The sequence below is a fragment of the Giraffa tippelskirchi genome, chromosome 4 (assembly GCF_054371585.1).
Source record: "Giraffa tippelskirchi isolate mGirTip1 chromosome 4, T2T-mGirTip1v1.2.pri, whole genome shotgun sequence".
NCBI classification, from domain to species: Eukaryota; Metazoa; Chordata; class Mammalia; order Artiodactyla; family Giraffidae; genus Giraffa; species Giraffa tippelskirchi.
The window spans coordinates 138,932,772-138,948,476 of NC_137278.1; the positions used below are offsets into that span (position 1 = coordinate 138,932,772).

General features: G+C 44.3%; 2 protein-coding genes across 3 annotated transcripts in view; one reads left to right on the forward strand and one right to left on the reverse strand.

Annotated features, from left to right (window-relative positions):
* The window catches only part of PRICKLE1 (prickle planar cell polarity protein 1), a 107,507-nt gene that overhangs the window by 81,621 nt on the left and 10,181 nt on the right, over window positions 1-15,705 (forward strand). Inside the window, exons 1-2 of one of the 2 annotated variants that reach the window (XM_081593674.1) lie at window positions 12,124-13,307; window positions 14,530-14,748. In XM_081593674.1, the coding sequence (XP_081449800.1) occupies window positions 14,614-14,748 (135 nt within the window). In that variant the 5' untranslated portion in view covers window positions 12,124-13,307; window positions 14,530-14,613. Of the gene's footprint in view, window positions 1-12,123; window positions 13,308-14,529; window positions 14,749-15,705 lie in introns of those variants that run through there. The other variant, XM_081593673.1, reaches the window with a different exon arrangement.
* Window positions 93-6,989, reverse strand: LOC145545666 (uncharacterized). The gene is made up of 4 exons (XM_081590499.1): window positions 6,984-6,989; window positions 4,381-5,865; window positions 3,163-3,252; window positions 93-516 (listed from the first exon to the last, which is right to left on the reverse strand). Exons 1-2 carry the CDS (start codon window positions 6,987-6,989, stop codon window positions 4,915-4,917), a joined length of 957 nt encoding a protein of 318 aa, XP_081446625.1. The 3' UTR covers window positions 93-516; window positions 3,163-3,252; window positions 4,381-4,914.

A 15,705-nucleotide genomic window follows, 5' to 3' on the forward strand; every position in this document is an offset into this window, starting at 1 on the left:
ATATTTAGCTATAATAATGTGATCATACTATGTATTGGGATTTGCATTTCAATTTTATCTTGAATATCTTTCCATGTGTAAATCTCTCAATATTTGTTTTAATAACTTTATTTTAGATGTGCTGAGTCTTCATTGCTGTGAGGGCTTTTGCCTAGTTGTGGCGAGCCAGCACTACTGTTTAATTTTGGTGTTCAGGCTGCTCACTGTGATGGCTTCCGTCATTGTGGAACATGCATGGGCTGTAGGGCATTCAGGCTCCAGTAGTTGCGGCTTCCGGGGTCTAGAGCACAGGTTTAGTTGTGGCACATGGCTTAGTTGCCCTGCGACACGTGGGAGCCTCCCACACCAGGAATAGAACCTGTTCTCCTGCACTGCTAGGCAGGTTCTTCACCACTTAGCCACCAGGGAAGCCCCCTAGATGTCTCAATATTTCTTGGAAGATTTATTCTGTATTTCTTAACACGTTGGCAGTTTTCCAGCAATGAAGTCTTGAGTATGTTGTATTAAACCAAAGATCTACAGGAGTAGAGAAAGTTGAAAAACTTAAGGAAAGGTTTAAGTTCTTAAGGAATACTGGTTTAATGATCTGTCCATGGCAAGAGACATTTCCTGGACTGGGAAAGGGCTATTTCAGAGCAGTAGAGAGTGAGTGGTGGGTTTTTACTAGAAGTCATAACTCTGAGCGAGAGTCAAACGGAAGGACCTGACCCTATATTCTCCCACCCAGCCTGGGCTATAGACTCAAGACACCTGCTTGGTATTAGTGTCACAATCAGCTATCAAATTTTAAGAGACTCAAAAAAATATTAGAACTGGTGGAGTCTCTGAAAGGATCTAGTTTGAGATGGTGAAGCCTGAGGTCCAAGTTGGAAGAGTGGGTTTGAGGAAGTAATTGTGGGAAGGGTGTGGGACAAAACCAACCCAGTACTTCAACAGAGCAGTTTTACTTTCATCAGTTTCAATATTGATTCCTATTTTAGTTCCCTCCTCAGAAGTTCTAACCACTGACCTAGCAGTTTTAGAAATGAAAAAAATACTAATAACTTAGAGAAGTGATTTGTCCCTGAGCCTAGTAGTTGACAGAGAATAGACTTTTAAGTCTCCTAATTCCAAACCCAGTGCATGGGGATATTTTGCAGGGAGGACTTACCTTACTCTCAAAGGAGTTAGGAGTTGGGGGAGGGGATGGCTGGCTGGGAGGATCAGAGTAGTAAATCTAAAGAGGGACTGGGTGTAGAAAATGTTAAAGAACCAGTGCTCTCTAATCACATTGCTTTAAATATAATCAAAGGCGGAAAGAAAGTAATTGGAGACCTAGAGAAACTGCAACCTATTATAAAACAACATCCAGCCTATTAACTCTCGGAAGAGCTGATACTGCCTTCAGGCCCTTCCCTGGGGCTGCTGAGGACTCAGCTGACCCTAGAATTTGCATGTGTTCAGTTAGCCATCAGGATATACTGCTCAATCAGAGATACAACACAAATGTTAGAGTTCAAAAGAAGGTAAACATAAACATTTAGTGGTAACAAGTTTGGTAACAGACTTGAATTATGATTATGATTGTTTTTCTGGATCTCAGTTTTTTTTTTTCTGGACAAGATGTAGGATCCTACAGAATGTTGACAACTCTAGCATTGTCTGACTCTGTGATTTATTTTTTAAGCTATTTTCATTAGAAATTGCACCCAACATTACAGGTGTTGTGATTCTTTTAGTTACCTATCTGTACACAGTCAGAACTACCCAATTGCTGTCCTGAAAACTGTCACCCTATACTTAACATTTCCTATGCCAATCGCCCCTTAAATTTAGTGAGTGAAATGTCATGTGATGAATTTCAGAGTCCTTGATCTCTCTTTTCTGTTCAGAAACATAGACATTCAATCATTTAAATAGACTCTTCCTAGATGACTTTTAGTTACAAATTCTTCCACATAGCTGAGACCAAGAGCAACTCTTACGCTTAAATAAAGTAGGTCTGTTTTACAAATGGAAAAATAGAAGCAAGGAGCAGAAAAGACCTCAAGGTCACCATATACAAATCATAGGAGAACCAAGGAATAGAACTCAGTTGTGCTTTATATTTTGTACGTTTATATCTTTCTCCCAGACCCAATAAAGCTGACAGGCATTTGACAACCAAAACGCTGTCTCTTTATTTCTCTGCCCTTGGTGTTTTTCTTTCTTTCTGTCTTAGACTCCTTCATTAAGACACTGGAATTCAGTCTGGCTTTAGGTTAGAAACAGAGTTCCTTGTTCAGGTATGGTATGGCAATGAAGGCCTGAGCATGTCCAAAAATCATTCATTCATTTAACTCCTGCTTAGTGAACCTGTCTACTAAGTGCAGGGCATGAATCTTAGTGCTGAGAGTATAGTAACGAACCCCCAAAGGCTAGGGAAGAAGACAGACAGCAAACATGAACAAATAGAATGTCAAGCAAGAGTGCTGTGAAGACAGCACAAATGGGGGGGGGGGCGGGCGGGGCGTGGATGATATTTGGGATGGGCAGCTGGAAAAGGCCACTCTTGAGTGAGAGTAGGGCAGAGACCCTGCTGGCTAGAGGGAACCAAGTCCTGTGAATTTCTGGGCTTCCTTTCTCAGCCTCCTGGCAAGTGTGATTTCCAGGCAATGAATATTCCTTCCCGCTAAAACAAAAGGATGCTGGTTGGGGGCCTTGCTCTCCATCCTGCATAAGTTCACCCTTGACAATAACAATGCTTTTCAGACCTAAGGTCTGTTGCATTCAGATTGAACTTTAGTAGGAAGTTTTTAACTGTCTCCAAACCTGCTTCATCACTGAAAACAGTTACAATAGGCAATAAAGCTGACAGTAACTGTCGAAAATATAACAAACAGTATTTACCAGTGACTGCATGAGAAGAAGCACACTTAGAATGGCAGACATTTAATACTGGTAAGTGTTGCTATGGCTTGTAGTTGGGAGGGTTCTGGGGCCTTGGCTAAGGTGTAGCTCTCCATTAAAAGCTTTCAAAAAGGATCCACCTGGCATAAAGCACTGGCCTACTGATACTTCCTGTATTATAATGATATGATAGTTCGGGGTTTGATTTAAGTGAGTAATGGACTGCACACTGTCAGTTGATGACTTCCCTGAGAAAGTCCAAACAGAAATGAAATAGGAAAAAGGAAATCTGACCTAGGTATTCACGACTCATTTCACAGCTCCACAGAGGAAAGTGGTCATCTTTGAAGTCCATCCCTGCCCTCTCACCAATGTCCATACAACCTGAAGGCAGAGGAGATCTGCATTAGAACTGTTTGGGAACCATCTTCACAACTTGTGTTCTAGATTTACCAACACAGAGTATGTTTCAATAACAGATCCTGTTGCCTAAATCAGTGTTTCCAAGCTAGTCTACCAGCAGAGCCATTACCTTTTTGGGAGGCCTCTGCCACTTTAAAAAAGTAACTGAAAAAAAAGCAGCTTCTCAGCTGCCTTGCTTTGCAACAGAGATAACAGAAATTGGCCACAGTTATTTACTTGACTGCTCTATTTATAGCAACTTGTTTGTGTATTTTTAAATCACAGTTACAATGGGCTATTGTTCAGTTGTATACTGTAGAAACATATATGTTGCAAATCACTCCCAAGGAATCCTGATGGTTTAAGAATTTTTTTTTCTAATGTAACCTGAAAAAGAGGTAGGATACCCAAGGGAGTGGTGACCATTTTAAGTTGCATTTTATAAACTGATAAAGCTCTTAAATATTGCATCTTTTTCTCTCCCTTCTTTTGGCATATTGCCTTGTGATAAGGAGGCTATTGTAGAAATTAAAATTTGTAGTTTTGAAGTGACTCAAGTCTTCTGCTGCGGATTATAGTTTCTTTCTGGGCTTGCTTTGAGATCCTGTTTTTGCTTCTTTTGGTCCTATCAGTAGGCAACTAATGCCAAGCTTCACTCTCTCTTAGCGTACCTAGAAATATAAACAGCTCAGAAACAAGATTAGCCATGAGTATGAGCATAGTGCTTGTGTTTGAATAATTATAGTCACTTAACCTATTTATAACAACTCTTATTCATGTACTTGATTGAGTGCATCCCATGACCTGGTTCCGTTTCTTTGGAGGTTATTTACTGATAAAAATAAATCTGCGCTAAAAGTAGTAGGAATCTCTCCGCAATGCAAGGAAAGTCCTAAGAGGAGAATTCATATGTTAATGAGCCCTTCCAAGTGAGAACTTGGTTAAACGTGCCATTTGCTGACATCATTGTTATGGGCAGAGAGGAGATGATTTCTTTAAGGGGTGTCCTTGCATATGCTCCCAGCGTTTTCTGGCCCGCGCGTGCACCTGCGGGAGGGGGAAGTTTACATAAGCGTCCTGTGGCATTTGCATCTCAGCTTTAACACTCACTAGGGCTCCCGGGAATGGAGCGGGCGGATCGAGGTAGGTGCTCGAGCCACGAGGCTGGCCAAGTGGGTGGGTAACTCTTCGAGGAGTAGTTCGTACGCGGGACCTTGTGGAGACCTGCCAGGGGCACGGTCAGCAGTGACAGTTCCTGGAAAGCGGGTGGCAGCGGGATCTGGCCGAGTAGGCTCCTCCTGCGGACGGGAGCAGGGAGCGGAGTTGGGCGGGGATCGCCAGCCCGGCGGCGGGCCCGCAGCGCGGCGAGGAGGGTGGGACCGTCAGGAAGCGAAATGGTTACTTTTTTTTTTTTTTTAATGCGGGCTCTGGTTACGTTTGAAGATCGCGGGCCTAAGAGCAGAGGGGAGACGGGTTTTTTCTTTCCGCGGTGGCGGATCCTGGAGAGACGGGGAGCTGAGGCGTGGGGGATGCGGTGGCCTGGGCGAGGCGACTCCAACACTGGGGAGCAGAGTCGGCGACGCCGGCGGGGACGAAGGATCTCCGGAAAGCTGGGGGACTTCTTGCCGGCCCCCTCACGGCAGGTTAGACGGCGGCCGCGGCTGAGGATCGCCGCGTTGCACCGAAAGGGGACTCACGGGACCGGCCGGTGGACCGCGCGTCACGGCGGGGCGGGGGCGACCCCTCGCTGGCCGGGCGGGGCTGACACTGCGCGGCGACGGGGCCCCCGCGCTCGCTGCCGCTGCCCCACGGCCCGCGCCCTGCTGGGGTCTCCTCCGGAAAGGGGTTGGCGCGGATGACCCTAGGGACACCCAGCCCTGTTTTCCTGCGGGAGCACCCGCGCCGGGCCGCCTGCCTCGGCTGGTCGCAGAGCGGGGGACGGCGAGTGCGCGCCAAGGGCTCCACGGAGGGGCTGCAGGCCGCGTTCGGCCCCGCGGCCGCAGGTGGGGAGCCGCCGTCTGGGTTCCGGGGCTCGATAGCGATGGGCGGCGGGGACTGAATGCTGAGGCTACGGGGAGAAAGGTTTCGCGTCAGAAGCTGGGGATAGACGCGGGGACCGGCGGTCGCTCGGTGCCGCCGTCCAGCGGTGGAGCGAGTGCGGTCCCGGGTGAGGAGGTCACGCTGCCCCGAGGATGGCCCAGGGGCCTCAAAGGCCCCGGGCGTCGAGGAGCTGCCCTCGCGGGGCTCTCGCCGGCGCCGAGAAGGGCTCTTTCCCCGCCTCGGGATCTGGAGCTGGGCGTCTAAGTGCGGGAGGCCGCGGAGGCGGAGGAGCCCGGGCCCGAGTCGGACCCGCGGGCCGGGCGCCCCCTGGCGGCCCGAGCAGCCGGCGCCTCGCGGAGGGTGGGCTTGCGGGCCGCCGCGGGCGCGCGGGCTCCGACTCCCGGCGGACGCGGAGGGCCCGACGGAGCCCCGCAGCCGATCCCCCGCGGCCCACCTCGAATTAGCCGCTTGGGGTTTTTCCGAAGGACGGGGTGATATCCCTTCCTCGACTCCTCTCCCGCGGCATTTTTTAAAACTTCGGGTTTTCACATTAATCTGTGTCAGTATAAGCCAGGCTATGTGTGGAATTTGTTTTTACAACTCGAGTCTTGTGACTTCTCAAACACTTTCTTGAAGTGTTTTCTCTGGAAACTTGTTTCAAATGAGGGCTGTGAGTTTCACAAAGAGGAGTGTTGTTCGGGAGCCAACAGGTGACGGGGTGAAACCCGAGTCTGTGTGTACATTGGAGTCAAGTCTGGCTGCCGTTTCCTTGGGCCGCCGTTGAAAATGGAAATTCGAAAAGTCAATAGGAGACTTGAATACGATTTTGAGAAAATATCTGCGTCTCCCATTATGGAAAATAATGAATTCATTAGACAGCGCCTCGCGCCGTTTTGCCTTACAGGCGGCTTACAGCCAAATAACCTGACCCCCGAAGCGCCGCTCTGGCAAAGGACCGTGCTTTGTCATCAGGTTTCCTCCTTTTGTTAAGCAGTCTGTCTTACTGTCGTGGAATGTATTTGTGCATGAAATTAGCCTGCTTTGAAACCCTGCAGAGTTCCACATTTCCTCTTGGAAAAATAGATAGCTTCTTGGCAATGGTGTGGTGCCTGTCGGGCCACTCAGCTGTCGGAAAATGTACAAGTTGGATGGAGGTTTACCTGGAAAATACAGAAAAGGCCAAAGGGCACATGGCCTAATGTCACTAATTGCTGGTATGAAGTCCTTTTAGTCAAGGAATGTTTCATAAGCAGTATCTTCAGATACCTTCATTGTTCTTTATTTTACAGTTATTGTGATTCATTTCAGAATAAGTACAATTGGGTTGGGCTCTGTTGGCCAGGACTTTCTTATTGTCTTTAGCAGACAATAGGCTTGAGTGCTCTTTATGTGAAAACTTTAAAGAGATTACAGTTTAGTGACGTTTGCTATGAAATTCAAATCTTGATTATAGTTTTGAGACCTATGGCTTTTGTAGATCTCTGACTTTTTTTTTTAAGCTAAGGACACCATAAAACTAGGGTATATATATCCATGTGTGCGCGCGCTTGTGCGCATGAGCGTACTTGGATATGTGTGTGAGTGTGTGTGTGTGTGTGTGTGTGTGTTGTAAAGAATGGAAGTGTTACAGGATCCCCTACTACCAAATGCGTCTGTAGTTAAATTTAACTCACCTGCATATTTAGCCAGGCTGAATTAGAGCAGATCTTGGGTGGGTGTGTGTGACCCGCATCTTCTATGTACAAAGGCCTTGTTAACAAGCAGTTTAACAAATAAGTTGTTAAGCAGCTTGTGGCCCACAGGATGACACTTAGCAGCAGGGGACACTTAGGGAATGTTAGCCCAACTGACTTCACAAATTAGTATCTGTTCTGGTTTCTGGTGATCAAAGGACGTCTAACTTTCCTGGGCATGTCCACACCAGAAATAACTTTTTCCTAAGGATCCTGCAATGCTGTGGGTAGTCTTCTCATAGGAACTAAAATGGAATTTCATTAGGAAAAGTATTTGTAATTAAGGGTATGACCTTAGACTTCATTAGTCAATGGCCGGCACTGAAGATTATTCTGTTTTCTATTTGCATGATTTTGATTTGATTCGGTGACTTGGTCCAAGAAAATGATGAATAATAGGAACCATACCAGCACTGATGTACAGTTATAACCTCAGTGTGAATCTGATTGAACTCATTCATCTCAATGCTCTCAAATCCTCACTCCCTGCTGACTTGCCTAGACAGTATTTCCATATTGGTGCATTGTCTTTCAACCACCTAAGATTCAAAACCCTCTTTGACCCGGTTTTCCTCTTTTTTATTGGTTCGTTTTACTTTCTCTTCGCAAGCCACTACCTTTAGGCTCTCTTGATGACTGTGGGCTAGTCGGCCCCTCCCAGGTTCCTTTTCTGACCATCACTGTCATATTAATTGTAAGACCAGGAGAGGAACCTTCCTACTTATCTGCCTTTTGCCCTTTTCCTTGCCTATAGGGTTCAGTCCAAAGTCTTCTGCTTGAGATGTGCAATTATTCAGTGGTACCATTGTCATCTAGGAAGAATGTGTCTTTCAGCAAAACATTGACCCTTTACTGCCTCTAGACTTCATATACTATGTTGACTTGTTAAGATTTTTAGGGAAAAATAGTAAAGGCTCACTTATGTATATGTCAAGGTCAATCAAAATAATAATCCTTAACTATCCTGGATGCAGCATACAGCTCAGCAGAAAATAAATGATCTCCAAGTGGCCAAAATAGCATAGCAAAATAATAAGGCAGTTTTTTAGTCTGAATAACACCTTCACATACTGTATGTTATCTTAAACAGTGATTGCTGAGCTTATGGGAGGAATGCTTAAGCCCTTGTCCATATAATAATGGACAGCATAATAATAATAATTTACAGCGTAATTATTCTATATGCTTGTGGACAAACTTTTCAAACTGTAATTGCCTAATTTATAGAATATTGAAAGCAACAAATTAAAGTCATGTGTCTGAAGCCATGCAATTCTGGACATCAGCTCTGCATTGTGAGATAGTCCTCAGCTCCTCGTTGAGGATGGTTCCCAGGCTGTTCCCAGCTGGATGGCTGACTTAGAACTCCTTTTGTTTAAATTCCTAAAGCCAGTGTTCTTTACACTGTTCGTCTTCTACTCAAAATGAAAACAAATGATCAGCCAAAGGCTAAATCATATATAGTTTACACACACCACCACTGTTAAAGAAAGCAAGGAAATTCCAAATGAAATTTGAAAACATTCTTATCACAGCAGGTACTTAAAAAAAAAAAAAGTTCTAGCTTTTAATGGAACGAATGTCAGTTGCCTTGTTTTTTGATGTTTCTCAGAACGGTTCAGTAATGGTCCTTAAATATAAGGATGAGTGAATGAGTGGAGTGAGTGAATCTGGAAAATAAATTTCATAAGGGACTCCTCCTTAAATGATTGAATTTGGAGAACAAGTGCCAGCTTACAGCCTCATAGCGCCATTGCGGGCTCCCAGTTTCTGCTCTATGTAAGACACCTGGAAAGAGCCTGCCGTGCTCCATAGACTGTTTACACATGCAGTGTGTATATGTGTCTCTGTCTTAGTGTCTGTCTGCCAGAGACTTTATGTAGGGACTAGTTACTCCGACCTCACTCCAAGGGAGCTGGGAATGGTGGCCGATAATTTATCAATACTGTTTGCCCCTCAGGAGGCTGGAGGGTCCTGAACTCAAAAAGAAGATGAAACTCCCCTGTCAGCATTCAGTCTTTGTTACTAACGTGTTCTTATTTTGGATGTCACTGGTCTGCTTCCAGATGAATGTAATCAGAGTAAAAGTAACAGTACCAATTGGTACATGTCAGTGATAACTTTAATTCTTTATATTTATTTAATTATTTTATTCTTTGAAACTCTCACATCCTTAGGCCATCTTTGGAAGGAAAATAGTTGCTGTTTGAGAGAACTAGGCCCCACAATAGTCTGAGGATTTCGGGGTGGAGCTTACTGAATGCCCGGGGCAACAAGTTGCCTTCTCTCAGCTCTGCTTCAGTCCCTGGGGTCAGGTGTTCTTTTGACAAGTATATGATGATTGAGAAGTCATACATCTGTGAGCTGTTTGTCTCTGAATCTTTTTAAATGGTGAGAAGTAGCTATTTGACTATCTTGAAGGAAGAAGGAAAAGAAAGGACAAAGCAGGGGAAGTGGGATTCTTCCACTTTAGAATCCTCATCTTTCTAGGAATAAGCATCTCATCTCTCCTTACCCAGCCTTGGGCCTCTTTGACATGTGATTAGATTTAAGATGTTGCTTCCCCTACACATTTCCTTCATGGTCAGACTCAAATTGTTTTACTTCTTTTCTTTACCTTATCACTTATTTATATCCAGAATCATAAAGACATTGGAGAGGTAGGGCCACTACCGGTTCATTTCCTTAACGGGGGCAAACCTTGTGCAGAATTGGCTAATGCATGATTGCTGTTCACTTGTGATTGAGTTCATTCCATTTATTGCAGCATTTCAAGACCAGGACAAGAAACCTGCCTCAGAATAAGCACAGACTACTGATGGTTTGAGCTATTCTGGCTTTTTATTCAATTTATCTTTGGCATCTAACATGGTATCTTGCACATAGTTTTATTTTTTTTAAATAAACTTTAAGATACCATGTTTAATTGTGGTTAAGTAAGAGAATGTAAAAAATAGTTTCAAATGGTTCCCACAAAAGCATGTGTGTATGTGTGTGGAGGAGGAGGATAAAGCAGATGAAGCATAATGTAAACAATTGATGAATGTGGGTAAAAGGCTGCCTGAGTTTGTTCCTTACTCTTCTTACAACTTCTCTGAAGTTTGAAATTACATCAAAATAAAAATTTACAAAAGTAAATAATATACAAAATAAATATGAGACACAGGACAGGGCCAGCCTTGTCCGTGTAACTGTGGTTCTGCCAAAAAAAAGTTTCACTTTATATCAAACCCCAAAATTCAGTTTTTAAAAAATATTTATTTATTCATTTACTTGGCTGTGTCGAGTCTTAGTTGTCAGGCCTTCTGGTGCAGCTCAGCATGTGGGATCTTAGTTCCCCTACTAGGGATCGAACCTACATCCCCTTCATTGGAAGGTGGGTTCTGAACTACTTAACCACCAGGGAAGTGCTATTTCAATTATTATTCAACTTACTTGCAGACTTAATTTGTTGATCCTGTTTCACATGATCAGTCTTAAGAGACAATACCTGGAAATAGAATGAATAGGATTTTCCTATTACATCTAATTCAGCGATGGTTTCATGTTTGGCCTAAAAGATATTTAATTCGTATTTTGGCAAAAAGCAAATGCAGCCACATGAAGATGTCATTAGGAAGACCCTTTCTCATCACCCAGAGCACAAGCAATGGCCAAGCTTCCCTCTTTTCTTGTGCTACAAAGTAAATACCATGTAGTAATAAATGTCTACATAAGGAATATTGATGAGATCACATTTCTGTGATTTTTGTTATTTTATATATTCTTCTATGTATAAGAACTGTCCTCAGCAGTCAGTTTCTTGCATATGATGTAGTCTGAGACGGTGATATACTTAACAGTATACTTTCTGGGTCTGCTGACAAGCACAGGTAATTTATAAAAGAAAAATCTGACTTAAAGTTGTTATGCTGTCAAGTAGAGAAAAAGTAGCTATGGCAATACAGCATCTCTACCACTGCCTGGTAAGTAGGAGGTGACCCTGGCTAAGTTGTATTTTTTTAATATTTGTTTTTGGACAGCTCTTAGAACTTACTAGTACATGTAATGTTTTGTCATTTTAAGTAATTATCCTCTGATCTGATATAAAGGAAAAAAACATTCTCCAAATTAAAAGCTCTGAAGCAACAGTTCATGAGGCCATTGAATCTTTATGATGCTTTTGACTATATGTTCTTCTTGAAATGCCTCTCTGGGGGAGGTGGATGGGCCCCGTCTGGTTGTGTCATCAGGCATGTCTGCGGTCCAGCAGTGTGACTACTTCACAAACGAGAAAGTTCCACCCAGGAGGCAGCATGGGGTTGCAGGGGTTAAGGTCACAGATGAACTGTGCTCTAAGGCAGCTGCCCTTGGACAGGTGACCCAAGGCCGATCACTCTGAGACTCGGTTTCCTCCGCAGTTTTAAGCAGACACGCCCTCGTGGGGTTGTTTGATGTGGTGATCGGATGTCCCATCACTGATCATCCCAGGCTGGGCACAGAGGAGTGAGTTAGCTGTCAGAGTGCCAACAAAGGACACTGAAAGCCGCACCCATATCACTCGTGTTTCTTCAGCTCATCACTTTGCCCTTGAGTGTTGAATGACAGTTTGTAGCACAGTTTGAGGCGAGGCTGGTATGGCCGTGGGAGTTGCCGGCTAGAGACGCGGCCGGCACACCCAGGTGATTAGGAGCACGGGGAACATGGCATCAAGTGCTGATTGCTTAGTATAGTCATTTACTGTACAGTTGCCACCAAAGGCTGATCCAGGAATGTAGCCATAAGAGTAATTCAGCTCTTTGGCAATCTGCATCTTTATGCTAGCATGGAAAATTCATTTGTCTTAGTTTGTGGTGTTTTCTCTTGTTTTAAAATACAGTGACATTTAATTTTTAGGTTCTGCTTAATATTTATGTTCTTTGGTAAGTCTGTGCAGAGCAGGTATCTTCAAGTCTCCCTTTTCAGCCATATTTGGTAAAGGACAGACATGCATATTTCATGATTTGGGTTCAACAGCATTGAAGGCACCCTTTCTCCTGGTGGGGGTGTTTGAGTTATGAATTAAATTCTTAACCTCTGTTTTTCTCCCTTTGATATGCAGGTGTTATTTTTTTCAAAACAAAAGGGAAAGAGTAGATCCAAGAAGTGCTCTGACTTTCATTAACACATCCTTTTTTATTGAATAGTAAAAGGAATGTGTCGATGTTTAGAAAGCCTCCCCTCAGTTGAGACATGAATGGAGTGCACCTGCATGAAATGATGTCTTGTGTAAAAGGTCAGTTCCCCCCAGTGGTGGGGCAGGAAATGAGGTCAGCTTTACTTTTTGTTCAAGGTGAATGAAAGTTAAGTTTATTAGTTGGAATACTATCTTCTGTGTGGCATTGCTCCTTTTTCTAATAAAGATTGTAGCTTTTGGATGTTTGGCCCCCCTTTTGTGAATGTTAGAATTTTAATGTTTTAGTGTCCTTTGATTAATCAAAGAAAAGTCATAAGTTTTCGTACTCATAGGATTTAATAGGTAACATATTCTAACACTTGTAAGTATTTAGCGTTGCACTGAGAGCATCACTGACAAATGACTATCAGGCTGACAGTGTTTCTGTTCCACTGTCTTTCCTACCTGTTGAAGCAAATGAGAGGATTATTTAAAGCAGAAGAATTTTCGGAAGTCTGATGTGCTAGACATGCTGCAGTGTGACTAGACTCTGGCTTTTAGCTGTGTGACCTTGGGCAAATCATTTCACTTCCCTGAGCCTTGTTTTCTTTAAAATTGGGTCAGACTAGACAGCATATTAAAAAGCAGAGACTACTACCTTGCCAACAAGGTCCATCTAGTCAAAGCTATGGTTTTTCCAGTAGTCATGTATGGATGTGAGTGAGAGTTGGACTGTAAAGAAAGCTGAGCGCTGAAGAACTGATGCTTTTGAACTGTGGTGTTGGAAAAGACTCTTGAGAGTCCCTTGGACTGCAAGGAGATCAAACCAGTCCATCCTAAAGGAAATCAGTCCTAAATACTCATTGAAAGGACTGATGCTGAAGCTGAAACTCCAATACTTTGGCCACCTGATGCAAAGAACTGACTCATTTGAAAAGACCCTGATGCTGGGAAAGATTGAAGGCAGGAGGAGAAAGGGTTGACAGAAGATGAGATAGTTGGATGGCATCACCGACCCGATGGACATGAGTTTGAGCAAGCTCCGGGAGTTGTTGATGGACAGGGAGGCCTGGCATGCTGCAATCCATGAGGTTGCAAAGAGTCGGACACAACTGAGCAACTGAAATGAAGTATCTGTAAATTTCTTTCTTTTTTTTGTTGGAGGGAAGTATAAAAAGCTGCATCTGATCCTGAAAGTCTTCTTTTTCTCGTCTTAGTGACTGGGAACAGGGGATGATTTTTAAGAACCAGAAGTAACTCAGAAGGAATATGCATGGTGATAACAAAGTTCTTGGGCTGTAGGTCAGGACTGTTGCCTAAACACTTATAGGCCTTCATCTGAGGAGACTTTTCAGAGCTGGGTTTATACCTCATGTGTCCAGCAGCAGATTGAGAGCGTGTCACACACAGTAGGTGGGTGGTGGTGTGGTAGTTTAGTCACTAAGTTATGTCCCACTCTTTTGCAACTCCATGGACTGTAGCCCACCAGGTTCCTCTGTTCATAGAATTTTCCAGGCAGGAATACTGCAGTGGGTTGCCATTTCCTTCTCCAGGGGATCTTCCTGACCTAGGGATTGAACCTGGGTCTCCTGCATTGGCAGATTCTTTACCGACTGAGCCACCAGGTACTGCAGAGCTTTTCCTTGAAAGCCTGCCATTAACACAGTTCAATGCTAATAGTCACTGCGCTGGATTTTATTTTAACCTAGTACTCAGATTCAGTGACTTTCTTATGAAGGAACTCATTAATGAATGTCTGGCTGACTGTAGCCCATGGATATAAAGGATTGTGAATTTAATGTGCTGTGTAAGGATTTAACTGTGCTGTTTCTTCTCCCTGAGTAAACGAAGTTCAGTGCCTCTCAGACTTTATTGGAAACCTGAAACCTAAGCAGCCGACCCACTCTGTACTGGCAGGCAGCATGCCTTCGCTAGGAAGATGGGTCAGGAGATGCTGGGAACCAACTGGGGTGACTGGAGCAATCGTTTCACAGCACATTGGAGTGGACAAGGCGGGAGGCTCGAACCCAGCTTCTTCCTACAACTCCTGGGGCTCCGCAGGGGTTTAATTTGTAGGAAGTTAGTCAGCGATGCAATTTTCTTGAGAACTTTTTTAATGAACAGTGTGTAGAGAAGTACCTTTTAAAGACATCTGGAGATAAACTTGTTTGGGTGGCATTTTCTCAAATGCTGAGCTGCTCACAGGCCTCTTTCCGCATCGTGCAGCCCTAGTTTTTAAGATCCGGTGGCCTGGGGGCAGTGACACTGATCATTTGGTCCCTTTCTCTGGCCCTGATGTGTGTACATACATGTTCAATAAAAGCTCTCAGAGGGTAAGACTCATGACTTCAGGTTCATCTCTTTGGTTGTCTTATATTGTCCACAGCAGCCACGGTCTGATGTCCTGTGACTGAGAAGCCAGCTGTTGACTCTGTTATGATGCCTTTGGAGATGGAGCCCAAAATGAGCAAACTTGCCTTTGGATGCCAGCGGAGCTCCACGTCGGATGATGACTCGGGCTGCGCACTGGAGGAGTACGCCTGGGTCCCCCCAGGCCTCAGACCCGAGCAGGTGGGAACCACATCATCCACTTTTCTGGTTTTCAGTGTGATTTGAGGTCTTCGGTGTTCTGTTTTTTAGTGATCAGACATCAATGCATCGGTGACATGCTGTGTCCTCGGGCCTTACTCTTTTTCTGATGGTTTTGCTTTTTTAAGTCACACTTAGTTTCTCAATGAAAGTCTCCAATCCCTTTCATACTCTTGGTCCAGAAGGATGCTATTTTTGCCCTGATGAGTGAAACCCAGAAAGCTGCCTTTGCCTTTGTTATGTGGATTTCTGACTTAGGTGTCCCTTTGGAGAGAGTGGGAGGAACTTACTAACCTTTTGAAAAACTTCAGTAACAACAAAAAGGTAATAAAAGGAAAAGAGGAAAGTTTCTGTGGCAGTTCTCTGCAGTGCCTTGGCTTTGGAAGAGAGGAGACAGAGCTGTGAGACCATCTCAGTGTCACTGCTTAGATTGACCTCTGATAACCTTGCACAGGAAAGATTCTGTCACCACACCATGTGAATCGGAAAAAAAATTAAAGAGCTAATTTGGTGCTTTGTTGTATTGTTATTTTAAGGAAGATGAGAACATTCTGTGTACCTGTTTTTATCTTCCCAATATCCTTATAATGATGAACTTGTTAAAAAATTGCTGGTGACAGACACAAGGGCCAAGGTAGTTTGAAACGAGGGGAGGCAGTTGGGCTCCTGAGTTATGGTTGTGTTTCCCGTTCGGTGGGCACTCCCTTGAGAAGAGGGGTTTCCGATTCATCCCGGGCCTCACACAGTGCCTGGGACACACATAGCTGGTGTTTAGCGTTTACAACCATACAAGCTCCGGTGGCTGATACAGTAGGACATGGGGGAGAGCTGGGCTCCAGGTAGGAAGGCAATGTTTCGACTGACCTTTAAGAGAACCCTTCCTGCAGCTTCGGTGAGTAGGTTTGTGAGATCTTGAAATACTAAAGCAGACAGGCCCCA